The following is a 15,989-nucleotide window of genomic DNA, read 5'->3' on the forward strand; positions in this document are numbered from 1 at the left end:
CTTCAAGTCAGTTGTCATTTCTGAATATTTATTACCAGTTTTTCTATTTTCTGCTTATTTCACTTATCATAAACTTTTTTTCTTTCCTTTGTATTATTCAAGATAATCATTTTATTTAGGATTATTTTATTAGTTAATTGATTGTCTTAATTTAAATAATAATTTTGAATTAATAATCACCATACCATAAATTTAAAAAAATTCCCTTAGGTTTGAAGATATAATTTGTATTTAATTTTTGCTTTTCTATATGTTATGTTATGAATCATTTGCTCATGATTTTTTTCTTCCATTTAATGGTTTTCTTGGTAAAAAATCCTATGAGAGTAACTAGTCATGTAAAGGATATGATTTTTTTTTTACAGTTCTTAGTATGTATTTCTTTGTTTTATATAGAAATATATGTTGTATTTTAACTAGGCAGGAAAATTGCTTTATTCTTTCTACATATTTTCAAACTGCCTATGCAACTGGTGATTAGCCTTCCAATTTGTGGATGTTAATTTCTAATTTTTGTATCTTTTATTCTAATCCAACGTATTTTCCAAATCTTCTTGGTTAATGAAAGACATTAACTTTTTTTTTTAAACATCTTTATTGGTGTATAATTGCTTTACAATGTTGTGTTACTTTCTGCTGTATAACAAAGTGAATCAGCTATATGTATACAGATATCCCCATATCCCCTCCCTCTTGTGTCTTCTTCTCACCCTCCCTATCCCACCCCTCTAGGTGGTCACAAAGCATGGAGCTGATCTCCCTGTGCTATGCAGCTGCTTCCCACTAGCTATCTTTTTTACATTTGGTAGTGTATATATGTCAATGCCACTCTCTCACTTCGTCCCAGCTTACCCTTCCCCCTCCCTGTGTCCTCAAGTCCATTCGCTACATCTGCATCTTTTCAATTTAATTAATTAATTAATTTATGGCTGTGTTGGGTCTTTGTTGCTATGCGCAAGCTTTTTCTAGTTGTGAGTGGGGGCTACTTTTCGTTGTGGTGTGCGGGCTTCTTATTGCGGTGGCTTCTCTTGTTGTGGAGCACGGGCTCTAGGTACGCGGGCTTCAGTAGTTGTGGCACGCGGGTTCAGTAGTTATAGCTCGCAGGCTCTAGCGCGCAGGCTCAGTAGTTGTGGTGCACGGGCTTAGTTGCCCCGCGGCATGTGGGATCTTCCCGGACCAGGGCTTAAACCAGTGTCCCCTGCATTGGCAGGCGGATTCTTAACCACTGCACCACCAGGGAAGTCCCTACGTCTGCATCTTTATTCCTGTCCTGCCCCTAGGTTCATCAGAACATTTTTTTTTTTGAGATTCCATATATATGTTTTCGCATACGGTATTTGTTTTTCTCTTTCTGACTTACTTCACTCTGTATGATAGACTCTGGGTCCATCCACCTCACTACAAATAACTCAGTTTCGTTTCTTTTTATGGCTGAGTAATATTCCATTGCATATATGTGCCACATCTTCTTTATCCATTCATCTGTCGATGAACACTTAGGTTGCTTCCATGTCCTGGCTATTGTAAATAGTGCTGCAGTGAACATTGTGGTACATAACTCTTCTTGAATTATGGTTTTCTCAGGGTATATGCCCAATAGTGGGATTGCTGGGTCGTATGGTAGTTCTATTTTTAGTTTTTTAAGGAACCTCTATTCTGTTCTCCATAGTGGTTGTATCAATTTACATTCCTGCCAACAGTGCAAGAGGGTTCCCTTTTCTCCACACCCTCTCCAGCATTTATTGTTTGTAAATATTTTGATGATGGTCATTCTGACTGGTGTGAGATATTACCTCATTGTAGTTTTGATTTCCATTTCTCTAATAATTAATGATGTTGAACATCCTTTCATGTGTTTGTTGGCAATCTGTATATCTTCTTTGGAGAAATGTCGACATTAACTCTTGATGTTGTAAAGGTAATCATCTTCCTTTTTCAAATCAACTTTTTAAAAGGCATATTAATTATTTTGTTAATTCTCTCAAAATATTTCTATTCTTCCTTCCTCTCTTATTTCCTGAATTTCTTTTGGTTTGTTGGACTTTTCAGCTAAGATTTTTTTCTCATAAAATTCAATAGCATTTTATTTTCTTGGATTTTTATTGGATTAGATATTATGTATTTAACATACAGATGTTCCTGTATTTACCTCCTTATGCAGATGTTTTGAGTGTATACCTAAAACACATTGGATCAGTTATTCCTGGCATAAATAACTTAAGTGACAAGTACGGTTTTAATTGCTTTTGCTGCTAACACAAACATTACTCTTTTACCCAACTGGTGAAGATAACATTTATAGTTAGGTAGTGTGCTATGTGTGGGCACTTTGTCATTATCTTCCCTATTTATTAGAAAAATTCAAATTTGGGGGTAATTTGAAGAATGATTATTATTCACCTGTCTTTCCACAGTTCTTTGGGACAGTTATTTGTAAAGTAATTTAATTATATACTGACTGTTCTAAGAAATTCACACCTGCTGCCTTTTCCTACTTCCCATTTCATCACTTATCTGTAAAAACCAAAGTGTTAGGCTTATAGGTTATTTTGCATTTATAAACTTTAACCATAAAAAAATATTTTCCCCAGGGCTTCTCTGGTGGCGCAGTGGTTGGGAGTATGCCTGCTAATGCAGGGGACAAGTGTTCGTGCCCCGGTCCGGGAGGATCCCACATGCCGCGGAGCAGCTGGGCCTGTGAGCCATGGCCGCTGAGCCTGCGCATCCGGAGCCTGTGCTCCGCAACGAGAGAGGCCACAACAGTGAGAGGCCCGCATACCGAAAAAAAAAAAAAAAACTTTCCCCAAATAAGAAACATTTGGTTCAGCCCTTTCATTTGGCTTTTATAAGGTTTTTGTGAACATTTTGTGAATGAGGTATATAGTTTCTGCTTACTTTGGAAAGTCATCTTTTTCTGCCCCATTTTGCCCCCTAGCTTTGGAAGGATTCATAGCTGAGGGATAAAGGGGATACCTACCCATAGGGCCAGAGAGCCAGTTAGCATAAGTGAATCTAGACCATCTATGGCAGAATAAATGTTGTAGACTAGTTGTCTTAATATCCATATGTAAATTAGTAGAAAAAAATAAAGTGCCTTGTAGAAAGTGAATTAAAAGTATAGGAATAGGGGGCTTCCCTGGTGGAGCAGTGGTTGAGAGTCCGCCTGCCAGTGCAGGGGACACGGGTTCGTGCCCTGGTCCGGGAGGATCCCACATGCCGCAGAGCGGCTGGGCCCGTGAGCCATGGCCGCTGAGCCTGCGCGTCTGGAGCCTGTGCTCCGCAACGGGAGAGGCCACAACAGTGAGAGGCCTGCGTACCGCAAAAAAAAAAAAAAAAAAAAGTACAGGCATAGGGACTTCCCTGGTGGCGCAGTCGTTAAGACTCCATGCTCCCAGTGCAGGAGGCTCGGGTTTGATTCCTGGTCGGGGAACTGGCTCCCACATGCATGCAACAACTAAGACCCAGCACAACCAAATAAATTAATTAAATAAATATTTTTTTAAAAAAGTACAGGAATAGGTTTATTATTATAAAATACATTTGGTTTAAATTTTTCAATTTTAAATGAATCATTGGTTAATATTGTCAATTCAGGTTTTGTTGCATATGGTTACTATTTGCTTAATAATTAAGATATTGTAGTGATTCTGCATTGTTTTAGATTTTTTAAAACATTAATTTATTATTTATTTTTTGCTGCATTGGGTCTTTGTTGCTGTGCACGGCTTTCTCTAGTTGCGGCAAGCAGGGGTTACTCTTCATTGCTGTGCGCAGGCTTCTCATTGTGGTGGCTTCTCTTGTAGAGCTTGGGCTCTAGGCATGCGGGCTTCAGTAATTGTGGCACGTGGGCTCAGTAGTTGTGGCTTGTGGGCTCTAGAGCGGAGGCTCAGTAGTTGTGGCGCACCAGCTTAGTTGCTCCATGGCATGTGGGATCTTCCTGGACCAGGGATCAAACCTGTGTCCCCTGCATTGGCAGGTGGATTCTTAACCACTGCATCACCAGGGAAGCCCCTGTGTTAGATTTTTTATAGGATAATTTGTTAAATCTATATTTTCTTATAACTTTCTATTTATTTTACACTTTGGAATCTTAAGCTCTGAGTGTTAAAAAGGTACTTTTTTAAACTCAGTGAACAAAAGCGAAGACTTATCTTTGGGCGTATAATAAGTACAGCACTGATTAATAGAAGTATAATGTGAGCCACATGCAGTTTAAAAATTTTCTAGTTAGCGCATTAAGGAAAGTAACAAATTAATTTTAATACATTTTACTTGAACTGAAATGTCAAAAATATCATTTCAACATGAATCCACATAAAAATTATTACTATTTCACATTCTTTTTTTGGTACCAACTCTTTAAAATGTGTATATTTCACACTCATAGCACATCTCAGTTCAGACGTGGCACATTTTAGTGTCTCTCCCCCACAGCCACATGTAGCTAGTAGCCATTGTATTCAGCAGTGCAGTACTAGTACTTTCATTGGTAATACCTATTTCAAACTCTTGTATGTTAATTACTTTTTACATTATAATTACTTATTTTAACTTTAGCTTTCATCCATTTAACCAGAAAATACTAATTATATGCTAAGTGCAATCTAGTGTTTTAAGCATTCAAAAGCAAAACAACTATTTCCATCTGGAATAATGGGAATTATGGTTAGAGGTATGGTATAGTCATTCTAGACATAGCAAGTCTAGAGCAGAGCTTATAAGCACAGGGCATGGTTAGGAAGTGATCAGTAGTCCAGTTTTGTTGGTATATAGGGTGTGAGAAGGGGAGGATTTGAAAAATCAGTTTAGGAAGGTAGGCTAGACATTGCACTCAGATTGTAGAGAAGTTTGAGTACCAGGCTAAGGAATATAGAATATTGATTTGGTATTGGATAGTCATTGAGGACTTTTGAGCTGTGGATGACAAAAGAAAGGATATATTTAAAAACGAATAAAAAAGTTTACCTATGGAGAGAGAGATGAAACAGGGATGGAAGTGAAACTTCTCTAAGTGTATTTTATTGTGTAGATTTGACTTTAGAGCCAAGTAAATATTTTACATAATGATAAAACCAATTAAATCAAATTGAAAAAAGAAACAGAAATCTTAAAAAAGTAACCTCACACCTGTTAGTAGGATGACTACTAATCAAAAGAAAAAAAAACCCAGAAAGTAACAAGCGTTGGCGAGGATATGGAGAAATTGAAATCCCTGTGCACTGTTGATAGGAGCATAAAATGGTTTCTCTGCTGTGAAAAACAATATGGCGTTTCCTCAAAAAATTAAAAATAAGATTCAGCAGTCCCATTTCTGGGTATATACCTGAAAGAATTGGAAGCAGGGTCTCAAAAGATACTTGCACACCCATGTTCATAGCAGCATTATTCACAGTAGCCAAAAGGCGGAAACAACTCAAGTGTCCTTTAATGGATGAATGAAACAAAGTATGGTGTATATATATACAATGGAATATTATTCAGCCTTAAAAAGGAAGGAAATTTTGAAACGTATTACAACATGGATGAACTTTAAGGACATTATGCTAAGCAAACTAAGCCTATCACAAAGATATGCTATATGATTCCACTTACATGAAGTACTTAGAGTAGCCCAATTCATAGAGACTGAGAGTAAAAGGATGGTTGTTGGGGGGTTGGGGGAGGGGAGAGTGGGGAATGTTATTTAAGCTGTATAGAGTTTCAGTTTTGCAGGATGAGAAGAGTTCTGGAGATTGCTTGCACAACAGTGTGAAAGTACTTAAATGTTATTGAACCATACACTTAAAAATGGTTAAGATGGTAAATTTTATGTGTATTTTAACAAAATTTAAAAAAATTAAACAATCTAAAGCAAAATGAAACAAATCTAACAGTATATTGAGTTGATGGGGATTTGACTATCTAGAAGAATTATTTCAAATTGTTTCCTTGAAAAAAGTAATTTGGCTGTGTGTCCCTTCTGGGATAAATCTTAAGGACAGAAAAGATTTGAAAGAAATCTTAAACTATTTTCAGTTGCTTTATTGTTCTGAAATTTTAAAATATGTGATATTAATGTATCTAGTATATATATATATATATATATACACTTAATAGTATGTAAGGGAAATAGCTAATTATGTTTATGACATTAAGAACCAAGATTTTTCAGTGTTAGAGAAAAGAAATTCACATCTATACAAAGCTGGAAAGTGAAGGTCAAATTTTATTCCCATGCAGAGAGAATGGCTTTGTTAACACTATAAGATAAATGACAGCGGAATGATATAGGCATAAGTATAACTGATTCACTTTGCTGTATAGCAGAAACTAACACAACATTGTGAATCAACTATAAAAATTAATTTAAAACAATAAAACAACAATAAAACAATAAAACAACAATAAAAATTAATTTTTAAAAAATGACAAAAGAACATGTTAAACTACCCTAAGGGATACAATAGGCAAAGTTCAAAAAGTGGTAAATTCTGCAAATGACCCAGTTTCTTCAACAAGTAAATTACAAGACAGAAAAAAGAACCAAACCTGTACTTAAGTGCTGTGGAGAGCAAATACCATGTGTGGACCTTTTTTGTCCTGAGTTGAACAAACCAGCTGTCCAAAAAAAAAAAAAAATTAAGACTCTCTTGGGAATTGTGAGCACACTCAATAGCTACTTATGGTAGTTAGGAATTTTGGTTAATTAATCTCTGACAATGGTATTATAGTTGTGTTAAAAAGAAAAGGAATCCTTATCTTTTAAAGGTATTAATGTAGTTGTATGGGATATGTCTGGGATTTGCTTCAATATAATCAAATGTAAAGGATATAGAGAAAACAAGATTGGTTGTATGTTAATTGTTGAAGCTGTATCTGGGCATATAGGGCATCATAATACTAGTTTCTCTACTTTCATATGTGTTTGAGACTTTCCATTAAAAGATTCTAAAGAGCCCTGAAATAACTAAGTTTAATTTTTAAAATTTTTAATGGAGGCATCCAGTAGACTGCTGGGAAATTTGAGACTGGTATTTGATGAGAAAAGTTGAATCAGAGATAGAGAATTCAAAGTTACCTATCACCTATCTATCTATCTATCTGTTGCCATATGCTTGAAGCCATGTGTACATCCATATACATGGAAATGACTGAATTTATCAAAGAAAAGTGAGAGATTAGCTAACAGAATGTTAGAGAAATCTCAGGTTTGAGGGTGAGGAGAAGAGAAAAACTAGAGAAGTAATGATCTGTAACACAGAAGAAAAATACAGTTCACTGGAGGTGAGTTTTACACTGAAGGTTGTTTAATCCTATGCAAGGGTCAATGGAAAATTCTTACTGAGAAAAAGTCATTACTTTTGTCCAGGAGGGGGTTTCAGTAGAGTGAGGGATGGTTAAGCCAGGTTGCAAGGGAGGCAGTGAAGATGAGAGGCAGTAACTGGATAGGATACCTTGCTCAAGGAAAAGCCTAGGTTTTCTTTAGTGTGTAGGCATCTGAGTGGTTTTATACAGAAGGGATCTGTGCAAGAGCAAGAAATTGAAGATAGAAGAACTCAGGAAGAAGGAGATTGAAATGAAAACAAGAGTAAAGTGGGGACTAGAGGAAAAAAGGAAGGATAGGTAAAGATAGAATTTTAATTATTTATTTATTTATGGCACACGGGCTTAGTTGCTCCGTGGCATGTGGGATCTTCCCGGACTAGGGCTTGAACCCATGTCCCCTGCTTTGGCAGGCGGATTCTTAACCACTGTGCCACCAGGGAAGCCCCAAGATAGAAATTTTAAAGTAGAGGGGAGAGATGTTGAAGGAATTCACTCAGTCTGTCTGACTTACAAGTAAATCATGTTATGGGTGATGCAGAGGTCCAGGCCAAAACTAGGAACTAGAGAGACGTAGGAAAACAACATAATTCTGTTTTAAAAATAAGATTTGTGGGGCTTCCCTGGTGGTGCAGTGGTTGAGAGTCCGCCTGCTGATGCAGGGGACACGGGTTCGTGCCCCGGTCCGGGAAGATCCCACATGCTGTGGAGTGGCTGGGCCCGTGAACCATGGCTGCTGAGCCTGTGCTTTCGGAGTCTGTGCTCCGCAACGGGAGAGGCCATAACAGTGAGAGGCCCGCGTACCGCAAAAAAATAAAAAATAAATAAGATTTGTGACTTTTACTATATTGTGTAACTCTTATTCTTTTTTAAATGAGTAGTAAGTTGAGGTAAATGTCCAAAAGTTAAATTAGAAATAGTAATTATTATACCTTATACTGTACCTGTATTTCCATAGAAATCATGTTTCCTAAAAATATTTGAGAGTAAAAATCCAATGCATCAGGGGCTTCCCTGGTGGCGCAGTGGTTCAGAATCCGCCTGCCAATGCAGGGGACCCGGGTTCAAGCCCTGGCCCAGGAAGATCCCACATGCCACAGAGCAACTAAGCATGTGCACCACAACTACTAAGCCTGCGCTATAGAGCCTGCGAGCCACAACTACTGAGCCCACGTGCCACAACTACTGAAGCCCATGCGCCTAGAGCCGGTGCTCCACAACAAGAGGAGCCACCGCAATGAGAAGCCCTCACACCGCAACAAAGAGTGGCCCCCGCTCCCCACAACTAGAGAAAGCCTGCGCCCAGCAATGAAGACCCAATGCAGCCAAAAATAAATTTTTTAAAAAAAGAGCCCTTAAAAAAAAAAATCCAGTGCATTAGAGAAGCGTGTCGTTTACAAGATTATTGAAGACTTCTGTTCTCTTTCTTTTTTGCTGCCCCCGTCCCCCTCCCCCCTCCATCCCCCTAAAGTGCCCAGTTCCTCTCTATCTGGTACACATTCAGTATTTGTCTTTGTTTTCTCTTAGTAACACACTAATTAGCATTGATTTACGATAATGTTAGTAAATATTTATAAAGGTATTGTAGCTGTAGAATCATGTATTTTTTGAACTTTGGGTATAATTTTACTTTTTTTAATACTGAAATATGGATATAATCTTATTAACATCTAATTTCTGTATTGATACTTTTTTTCTGGATTGTTGGATTTTTGGTTTAAAAATTAATTTAATTATGTTTTAATCCTTAACTTAGAAGTTAACAGCTTGCAAACATTTGCTATTCCGGGCTCTATATTTCTCAGTATACTCTCAGGGTTTCTTTATCCCTTTCCACTAGCCTTATTTCTTGTTTGTTTGGTAAGTATATAAAATGAAATCGGGAGACTAGAAAGAAATAACTTTAAATAGAATGATGGGAATGATGATGGCATCCTAGTCCCACTAGTCTCTGGAAGCATAGACTTATTAGTTTTAAAAGGGGTTTAATGTTACAGTAATATCTGTTAAGTCCCTCCATAAGGAGATGTTATAGTTTGGCTTTTTTCTAGAACAGGGTTATCATAGACTTAATTGCATTTATAGGCTCTGTTCTAGCCTTTGCTTTCTGTACTGTTTTGTAATTCAAATAGTCCAAGAATGTTGGTGGGCCCAAGGAGTTAAGTCCCATGGCTGGAGGTGGTGTTTTCAAGCACAGGAATTGTAAAAATATTGCTCTTGAAGATTTATTCATAGGCTAATGGCTAACGTTAACTATTTGCATATAGTCACTAAGTTTAATCACAAGTGCCAGTTTGTTTTAGCTGGTCTCATTTTAGTTATAATTTGGTCAGAGAAAGGACTAGATCAGATGGGTTCTTGTGCTCTGCTCAAGAGATGTTACGCAGAGTATCCACCCCATACCCCAAAAGAAAGAAACTAGTTGAGGTTTGCCTTAGGTGAATATATCCATGTGAATAAGATGGAAAAGTACAAAGTGCTTATGGGTTCTTCTTCTTTTGTAGTGTTCTGGACTCGGTGCCTCATTCTGCTATATGCTCTCCTATTTAGTTGGGAGGCCAGTTGTCTATAAATACCTAACTGAGAAAGCAGTAAAATGGTCACAGCAGGTAAACATGTATTTTTAAATTATTTGATGTAATTCTTTGGCTACTTGGGGGGTCAGTGTATAATATCTACATAAATTAACTCAGACTCAGGGCTTTGATAAAAATGATCTTTTGAAAATTAAGTGGTAGGCAAATAATGTTAATAATTTCAAATATGATGTTTTTGTATCTGTAACAGTAATCTTAATTCTTTATTCCTAGTAACTTCAATCAGAGCACAAAAGTCAAAGTGTCAATGTAAAGGCATCCATATATTTAGACACCTCACCTGTTTTGTGTTGATGCAGGATGCTGTCAGTGGGTCTCTGAAAAACTTGTATCAGCCAACTCTTTTAATGCATTTCATCAGTGGGAAGAACTTATCTTCTGTTAGGGTCTCTGCAAAGACTAGCAGTGATAAATAGAAGGACTACTGCCCAGGAAAGTCTAGTATAGTATTGCTAAGAATCTTATTCTTAAAGAATCAGAAGAAGCAGACTATTAAATCAGAGGAATTTTAGAAATTTACCCCTTTGTTTTACAGGTTAGGAAATTAAGAGAAATTAAGCATTTTGTCCAAAATCAAAATCATTATTTGTGTAGCAAGATCTAGGAAGTATAAACTGTAATCAGTGCTTTTATTTAGTCAGATAAATGTTTCTATATGATTGTTTAATCTCATTTATCAATGATGAATGAATTCACTCATGTGAAGTACATTAACATAAAGATTATCTGAATTTTGTTTAAATTGGAAGCCAGGTTTATTGATGTACTATACTAGCCCTTTATATTACAGGACGTTAAAGGCATTAAAAAGTTGGTCATTTGATATCTATCTTATATATAGTTATAAATTTAATTTTGCCTTTTTAGGTTTAAAATGTTGTTGAGCCATATTATCTAGGCTGATGTAGAGCCATCTTTAGTAGTATAACATTACACTATAAGCACAATCTTAAAAACTTTCATCTGATGTTATTTAGCTCTGGTAATGAACATTTGATAAGCAGTTCATTGTCATTTTCAAGCTCCTTATTTGATCATTTCTGTTGGGTAAATGCTGAGCTATCAGGGATAAGAATTTGAAATAAGGTATTTTATAATGAGTTTATTTTCAGGCTTGGCTTTATCTTGATCCTAACTTGTTTCTTTCTTGTGACAGGTTGAACGTCATAGAGAACATCTCATTAACTACATTATATTTTTGAGAATAACACCATTTCTGCCTAACTGGTTTATTAATATTACATCTCCTGTGATAAACGTGCCATTGAAAGTTTTTTTTATTGGCACTTTTCTAGGTAAGCCCTCTGGTTCATGCTGTGTTAGAACTCATTGTGTACATGTCTAGCAGTGTCCAGCTTGGCTAGATTTTATGCTCTTTGCAGGCATGCCAGCACCATATATAACTGGTGGGCACAGAGCCTGGCCTATTATAAATAGATGCTCGGAAATGTTTGTTGGATTGTGTTGATTTAAATTTTTTTTTTAAACAAGAGCACTCTCTGCTGGATATTTTTTTAATCATGTAGAATTAAGCAGGACTTTTTAACTCCATTCTCTCCCTCAGTGGAGAGAAAAAAAAAAATTTGAAGGTGCCTTTTTTGAGTACTTTCTCCTTTGTCTTCTAATCAGGTACTGAAATACTGAACTTTAATTTTCAATAGAAAATTGATCCTATCTTTTTATTAACATAGAACTTATGGGCATTACTGAAAGTTTGAGGGAAAGCAAGGATGAACAAGAACTTTCTTGCTTTCAAGGAGCTAACACTTAATTTTGAAATCAGTGGGTGTAAAGATTCATTTATATATTTGTGAATTCTGATAGTTCTTTAGTAAGAGTGTTCTGCTTTTCTTCCAGATTTAAGGTGAATTGTTTAGATACCAACAAAATGAGCAGATTCCTCAAGTATTGAGTGTCTGTTAAAGCTTTACGTTAATACTTAATTTTTTGTTGCTATTTTTAGAAAAATTTATAGACAAACTTAAAAATCTTAGCAGGTTCTCCATAAAAGTGGGGAAAAAATCTTAGCAGGTTTCATTTTGGATTTTGTAAAATAATATTACACTTATAGAATCAGAAGAGAGAATTTTTGTACAGTCTCCTTATTTTACAGATGAAATACCTAGAGATAAAGTTAACTTCAGCTTTGGCTAAAGTAATTTTTCCAATTTGTTCTGGCTTTTAATAAAATGTAGTTGTTCCACCATGCTTTTGTATAAACTGCTCTTTTTACTCATATATTTTGAGTATCTTTCCATTTCTGAGTATCTCCTACCACTCATTTTTAAGTATACTCTATAAAGGGTGAATGACAATTTACTCAATCTTATTTTTGAAGATTTAGATTGTTTCCAGATTTTTATTATTATAATTCTTTGATGAGCATCCTTGAGACTAGATCTTTGTTCATATACATTAATATTTCCTAAAGATGAAATTGGTGGATCATAGCACATTCATTTTTTTAAGGCTATTGATAAATTTTTTCTTTCTTTTTTTTTTTTTTTTTTTTTTTGCGGTATGCGGGCCTCTCACTGCTGCGGCCTCTCCCGTTGCGGAGCACAGGCTCCGGATGCGCAGGCCCAGCGGCCATGGCTCACGGGGCCAGCCGCTCCGCGGCATATGGGATCCTCCCAGACCGGGGCACGAACCCGTATCCCCTGCATCGGCAGGCGGACTCTCAACCACTGCGCCACCAGGGAGGCCCAAGGCTATTGATAAATTTTGTAAAATTATTTTCTGGAGACTTTCCTTGGGTTTTTTAATTCATTATCCTTAAGTGGTGATTATGAAAGACTGAATTCTTTATATGGAAATAAACTTGAGGGGCTTTAAATTAAATTAAAATTTTCAAATTGTAAATCACTATATTCTTAGAAGAAATTGTATACACACAGTATTTTAATTTTTAAAAAGAATTGATTGTTTTTTACCATATGTTTTTACTTTCTATTTTAGGTGTTGCACCTCCCTCTTTTGTAGCAATTAAGGCAGGAACAACATTGTACCAGCTTACAACAGCAGGGGAAGCTGTTTCCTGGAACTCAGTATTTGTTCTAATGATTTTGGCTCTTCTTTCTATTCTTCCAGCCATCTTCCAAAAAAAACTAAAGCAGAAATTTGAGTGAATAATCCTCTGGATTTTAGTTTTCCTATCATCATCATCATCTCTCAGGATTGGCAGGTTTATGTATTAAAATCACCTCTTCAGTAAATGAAACAGGAATTTGTAAAATAAAAGTTCCTATCCAGTGGTTAAAATAATGCATTTAAGTGGCAAAGGAGAGAAGAAAGTAAAAATGGAAACTGGTATACCATGAAAAGTGCTGTCAGTAGTTATGATAGACATCTCCTAAATTACTATTCCAAGGCTATAGATAATAAATGTAGCAGCATAGTAGGAAATTCTTGACCCAACAGATTAACTCAATATATTTCATGAACTGGCCGTAAATACTTACCCTTGACTTGATAATTTAATATTTTTCTCTCTATTCCATACTATAACTAAAATAGGAAAAGCAAATACAAAATTCAAAAGCAAAGATACAGTATTGCTGTTCTGACTAATGTCAGCCTTCTTGCAGAGCATAAACTTGAAAACTAAAGCTCAAAAGATTTACATTTTCTTCCTTTTTACCTTTGAGGTAGTAGACTTGTTTAGAAGTTGCATCTTAGTGGACTACTGAATTTGGAAAAGATACCAAGTTATATCTATTTAGTGAATTTTATTTCTGTCTTCTTCTGTTCTAGATTATCATGGATTGGTCTGAAATTTAAAATTCTGACCAGTCTGTTTTCATCTGTTTCCTAGCTTTCAAAATATTTCCACTGTGCATATACAAAATGGCAATGACATGATAATTGTATCATATTGGTGTTGATAATTTATATTCAGATAATATTTTGTTACACAGTTCCCCTTTACTATCTCAAAAGGGTATCAAAAAAGCAAACATTCAAAGTATGCAGTTTTTAGATGTTAGATTAATTATGTTACTTTATATTTTGAAACAAAATAAGTGTCAGTACAGCACTCAAGTAGTTGAATATAGTTTATTTGTTCCAATGACTGTAAAATTTACCTCATTTATTTATTAATCTGGTCATTAAAGTATGTATTATGTAATTATCCTTTTTATGCATGATACATAAGAATGCCTTGTTTCATTTCTATTGATGGCTTTTTTGTTTGGGGCTGCTTTTGATTAATGCAGTTTCCCTATTTAGGGTTTTTACTTTTTATATCTCAAAGTAAAATTAAATTCTCATATGGTAACTACTATTTAAATAGTCCTGGAAAAACTAAACAGCTTTTTGCTGCTTGCTTAACAGTAATATCCTCAATCCCTTGATTCTAGGACATAAAGTAAAGTACTCTGTCAGTTTTACCTTCACCCAAGACTGTCATGTTGAAAAGTACTTTAGTTGTGGAAGAAATCCTTATATGTTTTTATTGTGAGAGGTATGATCAGCCTCAAAGCCAGTTTCTACTACATAATGTGGACTGATTATTTTTTCTATCGCAGTATTAACAAATGGTTTTATTGTAAATACAAAAAATATATTAATTAATATACTATTCTTATGTCACCTGGACTTTTGTGTGAAATTATTTATTGTTATTTCTAGCAAGGTTTTCTTCCTTTCTTATTGACCAGAGACTGAGTGATAAAGCTTTTGTTATTTTTACAAACAAAACATAGTCTTTTTGGACAAAGCTCACTAAATATTACTGTATAAAATGTAATTGAGTAAATTTTTATCAGACTTTTGAAAATAAGAGTTTGGACTCAGGAGCAGCCTCACTATTTATTCCATTATGTATGTATTGTACTTACTCTATTCTCAGAGTATTTTCCCTATCCTTATCATTGATCCTGTCCCTTTGCTGATTATTTTTTCTGTTAGAAAACTGTAGTTGTCACTTAAGGTGAGGTATATTTTCTTCTCCCAAGAGAATAGCCAGTCTTTCCACATTCATCATCATTGTCTTGTCAAGAAAGAACCTTCAGCAGGCTGAACCCTAAATGCATTTGGTGGCCTATATTCATGGATTCACAGACTTGGCCTGATGCCAGGTGTAGATTCAAGCTTCAGCCACATCTTGAAGACAGTTACATAGTAATAACCACCAGAGAGCAAGTATGTGTAGTGGGGAGGCGAGCAGGCTAACTAGGAAGTTGACACACTGAGACTGTACACCTCTTAGTTAATGGCCTCTCTCTGGAGCTCTATTACTTTGTGTGTAATATTTCTAAAACACTTAATAAATGTAAATTAAAATGTAAGAAGAATAAATTGTACTGAAAAACTTAAATGTAGCACTTGGGATTTATTTCATGGAAGTATTTGTATTTAAAAAAACGTTCATTGAATAAAAATATTCTTTTGAAATTCTGTGCACATTCTCACCTCTAAGAACAAAGAAAAAAATTTTTAAACCTTTAATTTTTATAGTTGGCTTTTGAGGGTCTTAAGGCATTTAAAATTTAAATTGTAGAGGTAAGTAAGTACAGGTAAACATTTATTTAAGTATCTAGTATATATAATTTCTCTATAAAGGAATTGATCTCGGAGAGAGCAGTGAGCGGTCCTGAAGAGAGATTTTAGTTCCCTGTCCAGGAATTGGACCTGGGTAGCCTGGATGAAAACCAGGAATCGTAGCCACCAGACCACCAGGGGCTAGAGGCTAGAAGCAAAGTGGCCCTAGCTCTTTCCCCTGTTTGAAAGGAAGAATGTCTTGTTCAAGGAGGCAAAAACTGTAAAAACAGGTACAAAGTTTATTATTAAAGACAGCACAGCGTATGGGAGAGCACACAGAGAAGCAGTTTGTTTAAGACAGAAGTAAGGCAGAAATACACACCCAGAGAGAAAGGGTATGGGCATCCTCTCTAATGAGGAGGAGCACAGTAAGTCAGAAGCCAGGCAGAAATACACACCTGGAAAGGAGTGTGGGCGTCCTGAATGAGGAGCGCAATAAAGAGGTGATTTAAATCACATATAGGACAGTCCTTCCGGGTCTTTGTTTACATTTAGCCAATTGTTTCTTTTTTCACGCCTGACTGGTCCTAGGACTCTCCCCAACAT

General features: G+C 35.8%; 1 protein-coding gene across 2 annotated transcripts in view; it reads left to right on the forward strand.

Annotated features, from left to right (window-relative positions):
• TMEM41B (transmembrane protein 41B) overlaps window positions 1–15,219 on the forward strand; it is a 31,991-nt gene extending 16,772 nt beyond the window's left edge. The window contains exons 5-8 of one of the 2 annotated variants that reach the window (XM_081241287.1): window positions 9,069–9,162; window positions 9,807–9,911; window positions 11,056–11,194; window positions 12,858–15,219. In XM_081241287.1, coding sequence (XP_081097413.1) covers window positions 9,069–9,162; window positions 9,807–9,911; window positions 11,056–11,194; window positions 12,858–13,027 — 508 coding nt within the window. In that variant the 3' untranslated portion in view covers window positions 13,028–15,219. The remainder of the gene's footprint in view (window positions 1–9,068; window positions 9,163–9,806; window positions 9,912–11,055; window positions 11,195–12,857) is intronic. The other variant, XM_081241288.1, reaches the window with a different exon arrangement.
• The last annotated feature ends 770 nt before the right edge of the window (window positions 15,220–15,989 follow it).

The sequence above is a fragment of the Mesoplodon bidens genome, assembly GCF_964165515.1.
Source record: "Mesoplodon bidens genome assembly, chromosome: 7".
Taxonomy (NCBI): Eukaryota; Metazoa; Chordata; class Mammalia; order Artiodactyla; family Ziphiidae; genus Mesoplodon; species Mesoplodon bidens.